This window comes from Patiria miniata, unplaced genomic scaffold (assembly GCF_015706575.1).
Source record: "Patiria miniata isolate m_02_andy unplaced genomic scaffold, ASM1570657v1 HiC_scaffold_30, whole genome shotgun sequence".
Classification (NCBI taxonomy): Eukaryota; Metazoa; Echinodermata; class Asteroidea; order Valvatida; family Asterinidae; genus Patiria; species Patiria miniata.
In genome coordinates, this window is record NW_024037070.1 from 820,128 (window position 1) to 841,323 (window position 21,196).

A 21,196-nucleotide genomic window follows, 5' to 3' on the forward strand; every position below is an offset into this window, starting at 1 on the left:
ATGTCACGTGCTGACGTCATGAAGACGTAACATCAATTTTCATCTATAATCATCTATAACAACCTGCCGCAAGAGGGCGCTCTAACATTTTATGACGTCACCGTTTTTTTCTGTGAAGAGCAACTAAGCCAGAGCATACATTGTTGAAAGCAAGTTCACATCTTTTACCAATTTTAAATTACAAGGCACTTCCGGTTTCAACCGAAAGAAAGTCTTTTACCAATTTTAAATTACAAAGCACTTCCGGTTTCAACCAGAAGAAAGGGTCACATGATTTATTTGCACATATTTAAAAAATGAAGACCCTCGATAATTCTATCAATTCCCGCAAAAATCATGTTCAGGTCTCGACCACCTAATTTTTTTTACCTATAACACATCCCGGTCTAGCCACATACCAAGTTTCAAGCCAATCAGACTTACAGTTCTGTAGATATAGGACTTCATAATATGCACGTAAATTTTCAAAAATCAATAAAAAAAATTAGGTGATGACGTCATCATGACGTCATAGTCTTGGCATAATTTTTGTATGAGGGTCTTCCTTGGCTGTAACATTGATGACGATTCCAGATCGCCAAGTTATAGAAATGGTGGCTTGAAAACGTGTACAAAGTCAATGGGCTAACACGTGTACAAAGTTAACGGGCTAAAAAAAAAACCACTGCAGAAACATTGCACCTTTAAATTTGTAATTTGCTTTTTTGAACTGAAACATTTTTATGAAATATTACTTGATATTCTGACCCTTAGGAATATGTTCAATCGAATGACAGCGCGAAAAAAAATACGATTTCTCTTTCCTTCTCATAGTAATTCTCGGCTGAAGTTCAGACCTACTCAGTAAGATATCAGTGTTGTATAGGAAAAGACTTGTGGGAAATCCCACTGCAGAAAAACTGCACCTAAATACGTAACATAGGGCTTTTTGGCATTATGAAATTTTATTATACGTCCCTGACTATGCGCATGCATGAACATAAAATCTGTCAAAGTTAGCCGAAATCGGCTAAAACGGTCACTGTGATGTGGACAGGATTTGACCTCGGCAACACGTGCTCTGCAGGCTGACTGACATACGATGTACATGTATGTGCGTAACGTACGTGTATGTACATGTAGACGTTCTGTGCATGTTTTAGAGCAGAGGTATTGTCAGCCTGAAGTTTTAAGCATGCGCAGGGCATGTCCGAGTTCGCTTATTGCCTCGAAGCTTTGAAATGTTTTAGACCTACCCTTAAATCGACAATTAATGTAAAAACTAACGTAAAAACTGCCATGGTTGATTTTTCAGGAATTTTCAAATGAAAAAGGGTCTTTTTATTATAACTTCCTGTCTGAAGACGTCATTCGCCTAAAACTTCGCACACGTCTTAAGTGGGTCAAGGTCATCATATACACCAATATTAAGGCGATTCCGACAAACTTCGCCACAGACATCTATTCAAAATACATTTTTGAAAATTTTCAACCCGTCGCTAGAGGGCGCTCGAAGATTGCATGACGTCATTGGTAGATGATTTGAAGAATACGTTTAGCCAAAAGACTAACACCGTTAAACGCAAGTTCATATCTATTACCATTTTCAAATAATAAGCCACTTCCGGTTTTGGCCTTTTTCGACCGGAAGCAAGGGTCACGTGATTTCACGCGCACTGAATGAAATAAAGACCTCAACCTACTCTACCACTTGCCGGTAACAGAATGCTGCGGACGCGTACGGTTGATTTCTTATGCATTTTTAAATATTAAAAGTGTCACAATTTAATTGCCTATAAAAACACACCGGATGACGTCATCATGACGTCATCATTACACAATGTTGTTTGAATAAGGGTCTTTGCGTGGAGAAAGATTGGTGCAAATGAATTACTGGCAAAGAGTCAAAAAATGCCCTTTGAAAATCGACAATTTTTTTTTATTTCTGTGTACAAAGTCTATGGGAAAAATTAAATATTCAAAATTCTATAATGAATTAGTCGATGACGTCACCATGATGTCAATGTTCAGCACACAACTTCAGGTGCTGGTCTAAGTGTGTGCCAAGTATAAAGTCAATCGGAATGATTTTAGCGCCCAAAGTGCCGGTAACAAAAAAACGTGTACAAATGCTATGGGGAAAATGACTGAAAAAGAAAAAAAAAAAAAGACTAGAAATTGTGGTTGTGAACAACCACAGAGCTGTTCCCCACATTGATTATCTGTTGGACCCATAGACATATGAATAGAGATCTATGTCTGTTTGCAACAGAAGATAGGGCTTTTCTGCATTATGATTTGTTTTTATCAATAATACGTCCCTGACTATGCATGAACATAAAATCTGTCAAAGTTAGCCGGAAATCGGCTAAAACGGTCACTGTGGACAGGATTTGACCTCAGCAACACGTGCGCTGCGCGCGGGCTGACTGACATACGATATGTACAACGTACGTGCATGTACATTGTACATGTACATTGTACATGTACATTGTGGACGTCCTGTGCATGTTTTAAAACAGGGGTATTGTCAACCTGAAGTTTTAAGCGTGCGCAGGGCATGTCCGAGTTTGCTTATTGCCTCGAAGCTTTGAAATGTTTTAGACCTACCGTTAAATAGACAATTAAAGTAAAAACTAATATAAAAACTGCCATGGTTGATTTTTCAAGACTTTTCTAAGGAAAAAGGGTCTTTTCATTATAACTTCCGGTCTGATGACGTCATACACCTTAAACTTTGCAGACGTCTTAAGTGGGTCAAGGTCATCATATACACCAATATTTAGTGGATTCCGACAAACTTCGCCACGGACATCTATTCAAAATACATTTTTGAAAATTTTCAACCTGTCGCTAGAGGGCGCTCGTAGATTGCATGACGTCATCAGTAGATGATTTGAAGAATACTATCAGCCAAGAGACTTACTCCGTTAAAAGAAAGTTCATATCTATTACCACTTTTAAATAATAAGCCACTTCCGGTTTTGGCCTTTTTCGACCGGAAGCAAGGGTCACGTGATTGCACGCACACTGAATGAAATAAAGACCTTACCTATTCTACCACTTGCCGGGAACAGAATGCTGCGGACGCGTACGGTTGATTTCTTATGCATTTTTAAATATTAAAAGTGTCACAATTTAATTGCCCATAAATAACCACCGGATGACGTCATCATGACGTCATCATTACACAATGTTGTTTGAATTAGGGTCTTTGCTTGGACAAAGACTGGTGTAAATGAATTACTGGCAAAGAGTCGAAAATGCCCTTTGAAAATCGACAATTTTTTAAAAATTTCTGTGTACAAAGTCTACGGGAAAAATTAAATATTCAAAAATCTATAATAAATTAGTCGATGACGTCACCATGACGAAAAGTTTTGGCACACATCTTCAGATGATGGTTAATGTCTATGCCAAGTTTAAAGTTGATCGGATTTAAAATAATTGCCAAAGTGGCTCTGACAAAAAAACGTGTACAAAACCTATGGGAAAAAATCTTAACGAAAACAAAGGCTGTTTCGGCAAAGTGCCGAAACAGCCAAAAAATAAAAATCTTAATGAAAACAAAGGCTGTTTCGGCTGGTTGCCGAAACAGCCAATTAAATACCCAGCTCACTACACTGCATTAGAAATTTTGCATATTGCCTTACGACCTCATCAGTTGTCAAAAGAAACCATTCAGCTTCTTTGTTTGAATAGTCTTTGGACACACACACATACCAGTGCACCCATATTTATTGTGTAAATTGAGGTATTTCGTTTGTTCTGCTTCCCTTTTCCTTTGTTTGTACTCAAACATTTTTGCAACAGCTCTCATTGGTTTTGTACATGTTTTCCAACCGAGGAGTCCTCGATTCGGTTTCTGTCCTCGATTTATCGATGATGTTGCATGTGTTTGTCCTCGATTTACACCATGAACACACGCACCCACCCACACTTAGCATATGGGGTTTTTGGGGTACCACTATTGCTCGACCCTAATCCCTTTCTTTTGTTCTCCTTTGTCCCCTTAGAAATCTCAAAACACATAGTATTATGTTTAGGGGGTACTTCAATTTCTAAAGACAGACTTGCGGGGTACCATTGTCCCTATTGTTGCCCTTTGTTCCCAGTACCCCATAAGTGCCAATATGTAAGTGCACAAATACACACAGAAGGAGTATGCTATCGCAATATCCCCCCATCTGGCTTACAGCCAGGGTGATGAAAACCAACAATCAACCTAGCAAACAAAAACTTGGGAGATTTTGTCACACAATCCTTTATACTTGGCAAGCACAGGTCTACTGCTTCTCATGGTTTACATTTTTTTGCTGATGACTGAGCAAGCTGGATCAATTTGCCCACCATCCCAGCTCCTGCCTTCTCCTGCAAGTTTTATTTAAAAGTGGCGTTTTAACAGGATTGGAGGACAGCACTCTCCTAATACATACATGATTTGACATGTATCATTATTGTTTTGGTTATTGTCACCAGTTGATATTGTTACGGATATTGATGTGTGTTATAATACACTGTGATGTGAACTTTGTAAGGGGCCAGCCACTCTCTCTTATGTACCCATGGGGGCTGGGTGTGCTGTATCTTCCAAAATACAACCATGGCTGTCCCCAAAATGTTGACCAGATAATTTGAATCTGTCCTGGATGCTCATTCATTAATAATTGGCCTGGGTGCCAAATGGTAATTTATGTACATGTACATTGGACCTGGGTGTCCATTGAGTGTGTGGTTGATATGTTTGGGCCTGGTAGCCCATATTCCTGATGCCAGCTCGCCCAAACAAATTTGGTATCTGGCAAATAGGTTTCAATAAATTGCTTGAGGCTGTGGCAAGACACACACAAGGAATTATGTTTTGGGTTTCATCCATTAGTTAGTCCAAGTATAAACAGCAGCCATGTGAGTCTTCTCTCTTCTTGCGTGCGAAAAAAAGACCATGTGAGTAATAATGAGTCAAGACTTTAATACATGTAGTATACATTATCTCACAATACAAGGCAGGTAAAACAAGCGGAACCTGAACCCCAAAAATTATATTTCATATTTAAAAATATGTAGCACCAAAAAATAATTATGAATGGAAAGCCAATTTCATAAGCTTTTTAAAAAAGTGGATTAAAGTGAATTCCCCCAAATCAAAGGTGATTTGGGAGTCCGCGAAGGGACTATACTTACCTGTTAAACCTACAATTTGCATATTTCTCTAAGCCTTAGGCTTCCACGCTAGATTTTAATACCACACAAGGGCGCCCTCCATCGCCCGCCCCCGCTCCCGCCTACGGCCAACTCATCCTCTTTCTTTTCTCTAGTACATGTATCTAACTTTAGGGCGAGCCACCGTGGGGAAGGAGGGGGGGGGGGTTTAACAGGTAAGTATCGTCCCTTCGCGGACTCCCAAGTCACCTTTGATTTGGGGGAGTCCACTTCAGGGACTCCCTTACCTGTTAAACCTACAATTTGCATAGACTAGCACCGAAAAACGGATGGTGGGCTTCAGAGCGAGCCTATCCAAAAACCACGCTTCGGGAAACCTAAACCTTGTCCCTTCACATTCTCCCTAACCAGTGGTGTACATGGCAACTTAAAGAACTCAACAGTAACTGGTGTTCTCTAATGACCCTGAGGGAACATCCCATCACTCCCGGGTAGAACCTCCCCTGGATGCACCTACTGAGATGGCTGTACGGCCTGTCCGTCCTTCTGCTTGGAGAACATCCCGCAGGTGTTTTCCAGGTGTTGACGGTGTTTTCCAGGCGGCTGCCTGTAAAATGTCCGGAATAGGGACCCCCTTGAAGTAAGCCCATGACGTTGTCATGGCTCTCGTGTCATGTGCCTTGACCGGATTGGTTGGTGAATTCGGCCAGTCTTTGACTGACGCTTGGATAGCCGTAACAATCCACCGGGAAATAGAGTCTGCCGACACCGCCCCGTGCGGTTTATTTGTTGAAATGAATAGTTGGGTGGTGTCTCCTCTCAAGGTTTTTGTTCGAGCCAAGTACCATTTCAGTGCTCGAACTGGACACCATAATTTATCTTGTGGGACGGAGAAAAACCCTTTAAGATCCGGAACAAAAAGCGGTGGAGGGAAGAAGGATGGAGATTGATTCTTCGTTAAACCCATGACGAGGCACCAGTCGTACCCCGTTGGGTTCCCATCGGATATGCCCCGGTTCCACCGAAAGGGCATGAATCTTGCTTCTTCGTCTAGCCGTGGCAGTGGCTAACAGGAAGACCGTTTTGACGGATAGGTCGAACAAAGAGGCGCTGGCCATAGGTTCATATGGCGGTCTGCCAAGACCTGAAGGACCTGTGCCCGATCCCAAGACGGAACCAGCTTCTGAGATGGAGGCCTCTCAACGAACATCCCCCGCATGAGCTGAGTCAGGCTAGCATTATCAGACACCGTAGATCCATCCGCGAATTCCTTATGGACAGCCGCTATGGCTGATCTGTAGCCCCGAATAGTGGATACCGTCAGATCCTCATGGAACAGGTGCATGAGGAAGTCTCCTACCACTGCTAAAGGTGTTGTGCATGGATCATGAGTTTGATCTTCACACCACCTATGATAATGTCGTAATCGGCAGTCGTAAGTTCGATAGGTAGACAGTCTGCGGCCTCGGGCTGCCAATGAGGCAGCGTCTGCTGAAAGGCCTGCTGATCGCAGTGACTGCTCGACAGCATCCAAGATGTTAAGTGAAGCGACTATATCCCTGGGTGCGGGATCAGAGACCGCGGCTGATGCAGTAGGTCTGGTCGCCCCGGACGAATTATCGGTGGGTTGCACAACAGCCGAACGATTTTCTGAAACCAAGGCTGGCACGGCCAAAAGGGAGCGATGAGAATGACTCTGCACTCCTCTATCTCGACCTTTGTCAATACTCTTGGCAGGAGCGAGATTGGTGGAAAAGCATATGCCAGCATGCCCTTCCAACTGATTGAAAACGCGTCTGCAGCCCATGCCTTTGGGTCCTGGTTGCGTGTGCAATACACCGGTAACTGATGGTAAAGTGCCGATGCAAACAGATCGATGTGAGGACGATCCCATACTTGGAAGATCGACTGAACTACTGTCAGGTGAAGAGTCCACTCCGTTGGAAGGACCTTCCCCCGGGACAGAGCGTCCGCCATGATATTCAGTTTCCCCGCCAGGTGGACCACTGTAAGCGTAACCTGTCTCGCTTGACACCACAGCAGGAGCTCCCACGTGTGCATGCACAACTGCGGGGACCGTGTCCCGCCCTGGCAGTTTATGTTAGACATGACGGTTGAGTTGTCCGATTTTATGAGGACTACTTCCCCTGTCACCCGTCCGACAAAGTGCTTCAGAGCCCGAAAGACTGCAAGCAGTTCCAGGATATTGATGTGGCACTGTCTGTCCGCCTGGGACCAAGACCCTGCTGCTGATTCTATTCCAATATGTGCCCCCCAACCTGTGTTGGAGGCATCCGTCACCAGAGTCACAGAAGGTTGTTGTCGTGGAAAAATCAGTCCCGCCTTGACGTTTGTTCGCTGAGACCACCAGTCCAGATGGGGGCGAATCATGTTTGGGATTGGCACTGGCCGTTGGATTTGGTGAATGCACGGTCGGTAGTGGGCAAGTAGATGTAATTGTAGTGGGCGCATCCGCATCCTGCACCATGGCAGCACATCCACCATGCTTGCCATTAGGCCCAATAGCCGAAGCCAGGCTATTGCCGGGGCCACGCTGGCAGTCTGGAACAGGGCGATGCAGTCCACAAGATTTTGGACTCGCTCCTCGGTCGGGAAAGCCAGCGGTACATGTAGATAGGCGTCTTTGAGATCGATCGACACCGCCCAAGTTGGAATGGGTAATGAATCCAAAACTGTCCTCAGTGACTCCATCCGGAACCATTTGGGTCGGACATATTTGTTTAACGGCCGAAGGTTCAAAATCGGTCGCCATTCTCCCGGTTTTTTCTTTGGCGCTAGAAAGAATGTCGAGAAAAATCCTCTGTCGGCACTCTGCGTATTGCCCCTTTCTTTAAGAGGGCGGATATCTCTGACTCTAGAGCGTGACACTTGGTCTTGTCGGATGGAATCAGTGTTATTCTCGGTAGGTACGCAGACGGGCGAGTACTCGTGAACTCTATTTCGTAGCCGGAAGTTACTGTTTTGAGTACCAACCTGTCGTTGCACAAAAGGGCCCTAGTCCTTGCGAAACGTATGAGTCGACCCCCTACGGGCCCTGGATAGGGGGCCGTGGGAAGGGTGCCTTCACGTTAGCTCGGCGTGCGTTGATTGTCATCAAGGACACCCGCATAAACTGGTCCATGCACAGCCGTAGCCCGTCGTCAAGGAAACGAAACGCTGTCTCAGTTGCCTCTGGTGACACCGGCGAGTCTGCCTCACAAGAACACACCAAGTATTCTGACAGGAGTTGTAGAAAACATGCCACTCGAATTCCTGCACGTGAAGCTGTGTCAATCTTCAGTAATGACTCTTCAAAAACATTCTTTTCTTTTGATGGAAAAGGTGATTTCACCGAACTTCAGCCACCCGAATCTGCCGCGATTTTATCAAGTACTGTAGCGGGCATGGGCGGCACTGATAAAAATTTTATTGAAGTCCGCCTGAGGTACTCTGAACGGGCGAGTTTCACGGCACACGAACGGACGTATTTTTTTTACCTCCGAAAGTGCGCTCATGCGATCGGCGCACAGCCGATCAATCAGAAGAACCGGAAAAAATTCCTTCGGTTCGACCGGCGCGGTCCGGCGCTTAAACGATTGTCTAGCGCCCACTACCGGTTCTTCTTCGTCCTTCGAGGGTATATGTAGCACCCGTACCATATCCTTCATGACCACGCGCAATTGCTGGTCGGTCGTGGAGTGGTAGGATGATTCATCCGAATCCACCGAGGAATCACCCTCCCCCCTTGGGGGCTGTTCCCGGCAATCACGTTTTTGTCTCGAGGGAAAAGTTTCTTCATTCCCTAAGGGTTGTTCGGTACTGGGAACCCCTACCGCTGCAGAAACCCGGCGTGGGTCCCTATCTGACACACTCCCCGGGTCGGAAAAATTATCCGGGACGAGGATTGACATCTCATCCTCAGCCCTCGGTTCCGGCAAAACCTGCCCGGGCTTCGGTGGAGTCACCGTTTGAGCCAGCGCTGTCGGTTTCGGTATCAGTGACGTAATACTGGCCGTCAATTCACGAAACCCCTGTAATAACAGGGCCGACATGGGATCTTCCCGCCTGCTGTGATGCCATCGACGGCCTCGTGGCGATCTGCTAGCGGATGACGATGAAGAGCTTGAACTAGTATATCTCCGCCGTCTCTTACGCCGGTGGCGTGTCTCACCATCGGACCTGTCCCGGCTCCGGTTGCGTCCGCGACTCGGAGCCGGAGCCGGACCTACCGAAACCTCAGCCGAGGGACCGGCAATCGAGCCCGGTTCCGTAGTGGCTGCGTCCGCAGCCTGCACCCCGTGTTTTCTGCCACCCAATGCCGTCTTCGGGCGGGCTCCGATGTCGGTCGCACCGGTCCCTGCCCCGGACCCACCGGGAACCACACCGGTTTCGGGGGCTACTCCGGTCACACCGGGGCTAACATGGCCAGTCGCTATATGCCCCGCCGGCATAGCTTTGGCCCGGGAATTATCCTTTTTCTTCCCCAGCTTACATTTGGAAGCGAGCACAGGCTCACTCAAACCTGCCTGGGGCATGTCCCCCGATTGAGTGGCAAGGCTCGGACTCCCGGTGCCAGTGACTAAACTAAATTCCGGTGGCCTCACCGGCACGGATTTAGTAGTATGGCCCGATGCTTTACTGGTGGCCAGAGACCCTTTAGGCATGACCCCAGAAAGCGGGGATTGTCCCGCCGATGTCACCTTGCTCGGTGCCCCGGAAGACACACTGGCTGCCGAATCACCCGAAGGAGACCGGGAACACATCCATGCTGCTACGGCCTCCCACTCTGCTGACCCCCACTTCTTACAAACCGAGCACGGCACTCGCCGGTTACACGGTCTGCAACGGGGGCATAAATCATGCAAATCTTGTTTGGGGCGGGGCTTAATACGCCGACTAGAAGAACATGGAACGAAATTCTTTGGCGTCACACCACGCTTGCTTTGATGTGTGTCTGCCATTACTAACGTGAAAATAAACTGTAGATTCACAAAACAACCCCAAAGAAAACCTGACACAACCCGTGTATTTCTTTTATTAATAAACAGATAACCAGCGTACTCTGTACGTATTATTTTATTCTGAACGTATTATACAAAACAACGCAAGCACACCATGCGGTATATAAAACGAGAAGAAAACGACGCACCTCGTGTTTGACTTCTTTATTAACAAATCAACAGCAAATGTACTCCGTACACTAACCTGTAAACGTAACAAAAACAAAACCTGGCACTCTACCAGAAGCACCGAATCTTGTAGTATAACTCACGAAAGAAATCTCACAAATTTTTTTCAAAATGTACAAAAAAAACACTCTAGCAGAGGATACGTCCGTAGGAGATTCGTAAACACGTCCGTCTTCCATGAACGCTAGAGAAGAGAGGACGAGTTGGCCGTAGGCGGGAGCGGGCGATGGAGGGTGCCCTTGTGTGGTATTAAAATCTAGCATGGAAGCCTAAGGCTTAGAGAAATATGTAAATTGTAGGTTTAACAGGTAAGGGAGTCCCTGAAGTGGACCATATTGTTTGCCTAACCAGGGTTGTTAATAAAGATATTGTGTACTACAGTTGTTGATAGTTGTTGAAACAAGTAATCTGTGTCATTAGGTGTTGGGCCTCAGCCCAACACCTATTGTTATTGTAAGAATTTACTATTTTTTTTTTTTTATAATTTCTCCAAGACACATTCGTTTCCGGAACTGTTTGTCAACATGAAAAGTAATATGAACTTTAATTGTGAATACATGAATGCACAACCCACTGAAGATGTGCTTTTTTGCAAATACGTCATTATGATGTCATCATGGGTCACGTGACGTCACTTCAAAAAATAATCAATTTAATCTTTGAAATTCAATATAAAATCAACCGTGAGAGACCGGAACTTGAATTTTGTGGGTTCGACATGATAATACATGCTCTTCAATTAATCTTGTGTGCGTAAAATCACATGACCCTTCCTTCCGGTCGAAACCGGAAGTGCCTAATAATTCAAAAGTGGAAAAAGATATGAACTTGCTTTCAACGATGTTAGCCTGTGGGTGGGTTGATCTTTCCAAAAAAATGATCAGTGACGCCATCAAGTGTTCGAGCGCCCTCTAGTGGCAGGTTAAAAAATTTCCAAAACGGATTTTCAGTTGATGTCTGTGGCGAAATTTGCGGTAATCGCTTCAAAATTAATATACATAATGACCTTAATGCAGACAAGACCTGTGCGCGAAAAAATAATGATTACGTCATCAGACCGGAAGTTACAATGAAAAGACCTCTTTCCTTTGAGAATTGCTAAAAAAATCAACCGTCAGAGATATAATCCAGTTTTGTGCTTTAAATGGCACTTCAATAATAGGTCTAAAACTTCCTAAGGTTTCGTTACAATAAATTTACTAAGTTGCCCTGCAGCCCCCTTGAAGTTTGAAAGTGAACACGCCTATGCATTGAAACGCTCTTTTAATGCCACTTACATTGTGTGTACAGCAAATGGGGATAATTGCGTACAGAGGGAAAATCCCGAAAAACAGTGCGCTGCGATTGCGTAAAAGGGAACTTCCCGTCATATGATACTCAAAAATTGGGCTGGCAAAAGCGCCCAACTGGGCGCTTTTTTAAATTGGGCGCTTTTTTTCTAAAAACATGCGCATTGGGGTAAAGAGGGTATGGCGAGCAATATCTTGTATTGCGCCAATGGTGTGCGACCTTTACTTTTAGAGATATGAGCTATTTAATGGGTTTTTGTAACAATTGTACTAGATAAGTTTACAGTACAGCAGCATACGTGCGTGCAGATACTCACCCGACTCTTTTTAACTATCCTTTGTATAATAACTCCACGCGCTATTTTTCAACCCTCAACCTCAACATCAACAATCAACATCAACAATCAACAGCAACATCAACAATCAACATTAACATCAACAATCAACATCAACAATCAACATCAACAATCAACAATAAACATTAACAATCAACATCAACAATAAACATCAACAGCAACATCTACATCAACAATCAACATCAACAATCAACATCAACATTAACATCAACATCAACAATCAACATCAACAATTAACATCAACAATCTGACATTCAACATCAATAACCAACATCAACAATCACAATCAACAATTAACATCAACAATCATTAACAAAATCATCAACATCAACAATCAACATCAACAATCATCAACAATCTACATCAATAATTGTTATTCATAAATACCTCAGACAGTTTAGCTATTCCTATTGGTCGAGAAACCGTCACGTGGCCGGTCATAAACGGATGATAAAGACATGGCTAGCTGGTCTTAAACACTTTTCCAGTGTCACAATAAAATGTGGACTCCTAAAAATCCAGTGCCTCTTACCGTTTCATTGGTTAAACGTTCACAATCCTCACGTAGGCATGCACAACACTACAAGCGAGACAGAATTTTATAGTTCTAAATTCAAAACGCAACGCCCCAGGTGCGTTCTGCGTGACATCGCGCAGAACATGCTACGCGCGCGTCAATCTCCATAAAAGGGTTGTTTACATCTTACTCGCCAGCTGAACACTCCATTATTTTGCTAGAGGGATGTTTCAAAAAGCATGAAGTGAACTTGTTAAACAAAATCGGGAATTTTTGAACGAATTATTTGATATTTTTTTACGGATAAGGTATTTATGAATGGGAATAAATATGTGCTCGGTCGGTATTTATCACTCTGTTTAATACCGCTTAGAGTCTGGGTGCTGATAATTACCCTCGCCTCCGGCTCGGGTAATTATCAGCACCCAGATTCTAAGCGGTATTAAACGAGTGATAAAAACCTCCGGAGCACACATTTATTCCCTTAATCAATATCAACAATCAATTATCAACAATCGACATCAACATGAACAACTACCATCAACTATAATCAACAATCAACATCAACATCAACATCAACAACCAACATCAACAATCAACAACAATAATCAACAATGCGAAAAAGCAAAACCTCTAGCCCAACACCGTGTGTTTGTCCTCAAACTCTAGTTTTCTTTGTTGTTCCAAACAGTCAGAATACACAATAAACTGCTTTTTTGTGGACAAAACAGACTTTAGGATCATTGCTTTTTAAAATGGTGAAATTCTTTGAACGGATTGAGTAATTTTTTTTTCATCTAAAAGAAGCTTATGAAATTGGCTTTCCAGTCATTATGTTTGGTGCTACATATGTTTTAAATATGAAATATATTTTTGGAGTTTGGATTTTTCTGTTATTTTCTTACCTCAAGGACTGATTCAAATTTCTCTGTTTCTGAATCTGCTCTTTTCCTCTGTAAAGTGTGACAATGTCATCATTGGTCAAAAACAATATTAAAAACAAGCTACAAAGCATATTTTAATAAATATTAAAAAAAAATATAAAAGTAAATTCTGAATGTTAAAATCAATTGACACAATAATCAAAAGCATGAATGTTAGTTTTCACCTCATATTTCCTGCATTCTGCCAGAAGCCTTTTAAGACGTGCAACTTCATCTTCCTAATGTAGAAGAACAACATTTTAGTTTTAGAATTAAAGTCAAATTTTCAGTCGATTTGTACAGTTGTCAGTGGATTTTCACATCCCTCTCTGCTTTTATCCATGTGCCTTTTTAATATCATAACCCTTCAATAATTACAGCACTAATATTGTAAACACCAAATTGCATCATGGGAAGTCGAGAGGGGCATTGGCGTTGCAAGGGGAGGGGCAAGAGGGGGGCGCTTTCCCCCTCCAAAAAAAAAAGCCAAAAAAAAAGAAGAGAGAAATGATAAATCAAGAATATGCTTGAAAAGTACAGTGATTTTTTGGGGGGAAAATATGCTTTGCACACCTAGAAAAAAAATGGAGGGGGGGGGGAGGGTATGGAGGGGTCGTTTTGCGGAGACTGTCAAGGTTCTTGACAAGGACAGTATCACCAACTGCAATTTTTGACAATGCAGTATGTCAGCGTGGCGTTGATCAACATGCTGCTTCATTTTCTGCTTCGCTAGTTGATCTTGTTTACAGAGTTTAGCAGATTGGTCATGGTCGGTTTTGTTCATTTGAGGAATTGGAGTGTTGATGTTGCGACCAAAGCCTGCGGTTAGGGCAGTGTGGGATGGAACAGTATGTGCGAAGAAATGACCAAAGTTCTTAGTTCCACGGTTTTCCTTCTGCTTCTGCACAACAAACAGCTTTCTACAGAGTTTTTTGTTTGACCGTTGGCTTCTGGCCAGTGGGGGGGGGGGGATTTTTCTGTGATGAAAACCGAGATATTCTGAGAATGTTTTGAATTCTGTACTGTTGAATGGAGAACCATTGTCGGTTTTCACAGTTTCTGGAATACCGTGTGCAGCAAAGATCTTGTCCATGATTTTGTCCGTGTGGAAGCTTGGCAGGCAAGACAGTGTTTGACAATTTCTTCGGCTTTCTGGTCGATGTTTGGGAACCACACCTTTTCGCGTAGCAGCGACTAGGTTTTCAATATTTCCTGAGTACCGCTGTGGGCAAGATTGAGAATGTGCTGTTGCAAGCTGGCAGGGATTACAATGCCTTGTTCTCGCAGGACTACACCACATTCTATGCTGTCGCAAATTGCCCATTAGGCGTTGAGTCATCCTTGAGCTCGAACCGCTGTCCATCGCGATATGCTTGGATGACTGGTTGGAGAGCAAGGTCTTTGTCAGTTTGGCAATGAATCTCATCAAGCGTGATGGCTTTGGGAATTGAATAGTTGGCAATGAAGTTGACAAACTCGTCAGCTTCTTTTGACAGACTACCAATGTCGCTGTTCGGGCAAGGATGTCTGGATGTGTAGTCTGTTGTTCTTTCTGGTGCAATGAACAACAGACATGTCATATGACTGCAGTTTGAGTTGCCAGTTCTGTATGCGTAGAGATGGGTTTGCCTGAGGCTTGGTGAATAAGGAGATGAGCGGTTTGTGGTCAGTGACAACTGTAAATGCTTGACCGAAGAGGTACATATGGAAGCGTTTAATTCTCCAAGTGATTCCAAGGGATTCTGCTCGATTTGGCTGTAGCGTTGTTCAGTGGGTGTCAAAGCACGACTGGCTTTGTGTTAGCACTGCACCAAGGCCAACAGGACTTGCATCAACCCATACTTCCGTGTTTTTCGCTGGATCAAAGTATGTGCCGACTACTTCCCGTAAGAGGGGGTCTTTTAGTCGTTGGAGTGCTACGTTGTGCATCGAGTTCCATTCCAACTTTGCGTCTTTCTCGGTAAGTGCAAAGGGGATCAGTGATGGTCGAGAGATTTGGTATGATTAAGCATGAGCTGTAGCTTGCCATAGCAAGTAGGCTGCGGACTTCTGCTGGGCTCTGTGGGGCACTAGCATTTTAGATAGCGTCAACTTTTTGAAGATCTGGGGAGGCGCCATGTTCACTGAAGACAAGTCTGAAGAAGTAAACGCGGGATTGTGTGAACTGGCACTTCTCTTGGTTGACTGTGAGTTTTTTTCCTGCAGGCACTCAAGAAGCATGTGTAGCCTTTGGTTGTGCTCGTCCATGGTGGTGGCTTGTATCAGAATATCATCTGAGAAATTGAGCACACCAGGTATGCCTTCAATGATTTGTCGGATAGTGTTTTGGAATACTTCGCTGGCTGAAGAGATACCAAAACAAAGATGAGTCGTTTGTATCGCTTGAGTCCGACATGTGTGGCGAACATTGTGATATATCGACTTTCCAGCGCTAGTACAAGCTGATGGTATACAGACCAAAGATCCAGTTTGGCGAAAACTTGTGAGCCATTGAGCTCGAAGCTCGGCTATGAGTTCATTCATTGTTGGTGATGGGTGCCGTTTACGCTTTATGGCTTTGTTTGTAGCCCGCATGTTGATACACAGATGGATGCTGTCAGGGTTTGTGTGGTTTAGGGACTGCAATGACAAGAGACACCCATGGGGTTGGACCAACAGCATCCTCGATGATGTCTTGATCTTAGAGATCTTGAATGTGTTTTTCAATCTGTTTTTACAGATGGAAAGGTGCTTTGAAAAGTGCCTCCAGACTCAATGATAACTGATGAGTCAATGCCTTTGATATCAATCATGGTTCGAGGCTTGTGAGAAGGGGTATCGACTGCGAAGATGTATTCATGGTCTGCTGGGCAACTCCACGATTTGATGGACATGGCTAAGAAAAAAAAAGTTTGATTTTTTAACCCAGTTTCACATTTTTATTACAGATTATACATTCAAGTATGAGAAATTAACAAAGAAAACCCAATTTTATCAAAGTTTTTGTTTGAGAAATCGTGTCGTAAAGTGAAAATATTTTTTTACCACAAGAACTTCAAAAATTGGTAAAGTTTAAACATTGATTGCTATTAATGCAATTAGAGATATTTCAATCATGACCTTTTTTCTAGCATTAATGATAGTCTTAATCTCTGAACCATATGTCAATTCACAGCCATAATCCATTTTTAGATGTCAAAAAGTAGCATTTTATATTTTGTTTGTCAATGTAACGCGAGTAACCAAAAAGACATAGAAAAAATTTCTCACCAACATTTCTAATGAATTAAATTTTGGTATTCAGGATTATCATTCTTTGCATGAACAAAGATATAAAAAAAGTTGTTTTTTTTACACTAATACACACATTTTAGAATAAAAGGCAACTAAATCCGGTAACGTGAGGAACTTTTGTAACATGAGTAACCAAAAATGTAACGTGAGTAACCAAGTTTTTTTTTATCCCAAGTCACCCAAACTATACCCAAACTGACTTTTGCTTGATAATGTTGATTTTGTTGATAACTGATTATCTTAAACCAAAGAACCTCAAGCATTAGAGATACTTTAAGGATATTTTATCCTGTTTATGGTGCAAAATGGTCTTTGAGACAGCATAATTGTTGTAAATTGAATCAAATTACAGTATTTTATCAAGTTTTTGTGTTGTTTAATGGAATACGGAAGACTGCTGTACGTCCCTACATTGAAATAAAAATGTTTATTTGGAACAAAAGCTAAATAAAATTACATGTAGGCACTTCACACTAAGCTATCCGGTACAATGGTATACCCTGGAACCCACTCTCCACATCATGATCTCCGATAGTGTGGCCTTTCCATGGAACCTATATTCTGTTCTCTAGTGGCATACATTAACCCTAAAGGGGCCGGGGGGGGGCGGAATCCGCCCCCCCCCCCTCAACACTTTCCGTGATAGCCTCTAAAAAAAAATTTTTTGCGACCCGAGCTGTTATGACTTTTTAGCCTCGAGCTTTGCACATCTTTTGATACCAAAAACATAAAAATCGGACCACGGGTTGCCGTGTAGCGAAAAATTTTCCGGCGCTATGCGCCGTAAAAAGTGAATTTTCGAATATACGTCGTGCACACAGAGCAGAATTGCCATTCGTACATATGAATAATTAATTAGCCATAATTCCAAAACCCTTTGACCTATAGTCATGAAATTTCTTGGGTATGTTTAGGAAGAGTTGCTCTATGCATGTGCCGAGTTTCAAAATTTTTCGTCACTCGATGGCCGGGGGGGGGGGGCGGAATCCCCCCCCCCCCCCCCCCCCGGCTGAGAGATGGTCAAAATAACCCGGCCCCTTTAGGGTTAAGTTTTGGCAGACCCTCAGAACATGAGAGGTTTGTTCTGATGGCTCAGCATTAGTTAAAACAAACCAACTAAGAGGACTTAAGAGGAAACATTAAATTCTTGAAAGAAGATCATATAATGTCAGATGAAAACCTTTATCTTGGAGTACTTGCCATTGGAGATCCAAAATGCAAATTTAAGTCAGACTTTTTAGTAGTTCTGATGCCTATTGGGTAGAAACATACTAATTATGATAATTTAGTCAAAAAAAACATCATGCCATAAAATTCTGAGATGGGTGGGACAAAATGTAACATGAGTAACCATAACGTGAGTAACCATGTTTTTTTGTGGATTGCAAAAAAATGGAAGATTCTGGAGGATTTGTACTGTGTGTGCCCCATTGCATGGTCTTTTATCCATTTAAAAGAAATTTCCACAGGTTGCCTGTATGAGGACACTTTTTGATCAAAGCATGTTTATGGCTTTTTATGCATGTCCGAAAATGTAACGTGAGTAACCGATTTTGTGCTTCTTGTTTATCATTCATAACACATGTTTCTGGATGTCATCTTTGGTGCTTAGGTAGGTCTAGGTCTACTATATCTACCATGGGGATAACAGTTATTAAACCTTTTCAGTAAGGTAATTACAGCCCAAGGAAACTCAAAAGTACATAAAAAACGTAACATGAGTAACCATGGAATTGCCCTGATGATGATGGGTCATCCTCGTCCACATTTCTCACTGTCTGTGGTTTGTTCTGTGATCGCTGTTTGTATTTGCTGGATCGACACACAGACGAAAAGTGGTTGAGCTTACCACATGAACTACACTCTTTGCCTTCAGTAGGGCATTCTCGGGCATGCGGGTATTGTCCCCCACAGTTTTTGGAGCATGGCGAGTTGGTCAGTTTGGTGAGTTACGCTTTGGTTTTCAACGTCACCGGCCCTTTTCTCTGACAGTATGAGTGATCTAGCGACTTCTAATAACTGAGGCTTGGTGTACGGCTTCTCAAGTGATCTGCAGCACAGCTTCTTTGTTATGCACCCAATTATTGTGTCAATAGTTCACGGTCGAGGTCAGAAAATTCACACTTTTCTGCAGCTTTTCGGAGTCGGGTGCAGAACTGACCAACACTTTCATCAGGATTTTGTGTGAGATGCCTGAAGAAGATTGTTTCATAGACAGGGTTTCTTTTGGAAGTGAAGTGATTTGTCAATGCCAACTTTAGGCTTTTCATAGTCATTCTCTTCACCCGTATCAGAGATTGTGTCAAAGACAGTTTGGAGTTGCTCACCTCCATAATGCATAGGAATGCTTGTTTTCTCTTGCCTGTGGTGCATGGGCGTCGCCAGGATTTTTTTCTAGAGGGGGGGGCAAAACATATTTTCCCCAAAAAATTCCTGTATTTCTCGACATATTCTCGATTTATCACTTTTTAAAGGGGGGCAGGGACATTTTGCCCCCCCCCCCCCAACTCATTAAATTTACACCACTATGACTTCGCGCCTCTTTTTCTTTTCTTTTTTTCTTTTGTTTCTTCCCTTTTTTTCTTCTTTTTTTTTGCTTTTCAGGGGGAGGGGGGGCAAGCGACGCCCCCCCCCCTCGCGACGCCCATGCTGTGGTGATGTTAAATCCTACCATCACTCCTTCAAAGCATTTGATCCATTTCCCACATAATGCTGAGAGCTGTTGGTTTGCTGTGTGCTTCGAACGGAGGCACGGTGGGCATAGCAGACGCCATGTTGGCTATACACGTGTGTCCGTGTCTAGTGAATGTGCAGAAATGTGAACGGAACAATGTCTGAAAATCCCTGTTGCTATGGACTGCAAAGCTACTATTAGGCTCACTTGACTGTGAAGATCTCAATGCTTGTGTGTACAGGTCACATCCTGATCACCAGTGAAATATTTGTGGGTTTAGGAACAAAGAATGAGACCACTCAAGAAGTAAGTGAACGGGTACTACTTCTGTAATGTGACATGACCTATTGAACTATGCAGCATGGTCGAATGGGGGCGCTTTTGCAGATGCTACAGGGGGGCAAGGCAGGTACTATAAAATAAGATGACAGCATTAATGTTACAACATCAGTTAATACAACACCGCTTCAATATACACCACTACATGTTTATAGCAAACACTCGATTATATATCAAACATCCTCTTTGGCTACCAAATGCTTTGTACAGATATATGACAGCATCAGAACCAGTGGCGTCACCAGACTTTTCAGTCTGGGGGGGGGGGGGCACAGGGGGGCACCAGCATTTGATGGGGGGGGGCACTTAGGTGGATGCGGATCGCCGTCCTGGGGGAGGGGTCTAAGGGGAGGGGGTGCCCCCCTCCCCTTTGGAAAATTTTCGCATACGGAGGATGGGCTAGATGCAAAATGGTGCCACATTTGATGCTAAATTCGATCTGAAGATATCTCCAGAAATTGCTATTTTTGAGGTAATGATTTTAACAACGCGCAGAATTTTGCAGAGGATAGGGGGGCACCAGCATTTGATGGGGGGCACTTAGGTGGATACGGATCGCCGTCCTGGGGGAGGGGTCTAAGGGGAGGGATGCAAAATGGTGCCACATTTGATGCTAAATTCGATCTGAAGATATCTCCAGAAATTGCTATTTTTGAGGTAATGATTTTAACAACGCGCAGAATTTTGCAGAGGATAGGGGGGCACCAGCATTTGATGGGGGGGCACTCGGGGGGGCACTAGGTTTTCCAGGGGGGGCACGTGCCCCACTTGGCCCCCCTTGGCGACGCCACTGATCAGAACCTGTATACATACAAATATACAAAACATTTATGAATTCTCGGTAAGTGCATTTCCATTGTACCGTTTTCAGTAAACGAAACACAAAACACTCCTGTTTTCTCATTGGCTATTTGAATAGTTGGTTTGGTTGGTTTGGTCTCTCTAAAGACATTGTACATGTATAAGAAAGAAAAAATGTTATTAAAGTCATTTTGGGGTTCATGTGCAGTTCCTCATCTCTATGTTCCTAACTACCTTACAATATTTGACGACGAGGATACACGAACTTGCAGTAAAATGGTTACAGGAAGGTATTGATTATTCTAGTATATTTCAAACCCTCCATTTCTTCAAGAACTGGGTGAACCCCCTGTGCTGTGGAAGCAATGGGTATTGCTCTTTAATACCTACTTGATGGCTACTGGAGGCAAAGATGAATTCAGCTAACCCCATTAGAGAGTGTTATCAGTAGATGTTCAGGAGATGTCTCCTGACGAATATTGAGTTTCACAACCAACTGATTCTTTTCAGAACCACACATCTTCTGAAAAGGGATTGCACACATGGTGTTACTGCAAACTCTCCCTAGTTTACTCTACTATCATGCAAATTTTCAAATCTTACTGATATTGAGGTTCTCATGACGAAGCCATCAGCAGACTTTTCTAAACCAGTTCATTGCCAGGTGGAGGTAAAGGGCATACCAATAACCCTTAT

General features: G+C 43.3%; 1 protein-coding gene across 1 annotated transcript in view; it reads right to left on the reverse strand.

Annotated features, from left to right (window-relative positions):
- The window catches only part of LOC119739374 (centriolin-like), a 306,576-nt gene that overhangs the window by 35,422 nt on the left and 249,958 nt on the right, over positions 1–21,196 (reverse strand). The window contains exons 23-24 of the mRNA XM_038214300.1: positions 13,599–13,652; positions 13,396–13,443 (exon numbers count right to left, since the gene is read on the reverse strand). Of these exons, the coding sequence (XP_038070228.1) occupies positions 13,396–13,443; positions 13,599–13,652 (102 nt within the window). The remainder of the gene's footprint in view (positions 1–13,395; positions 13,444–13,598; positions 13,653–21,196) is intronic.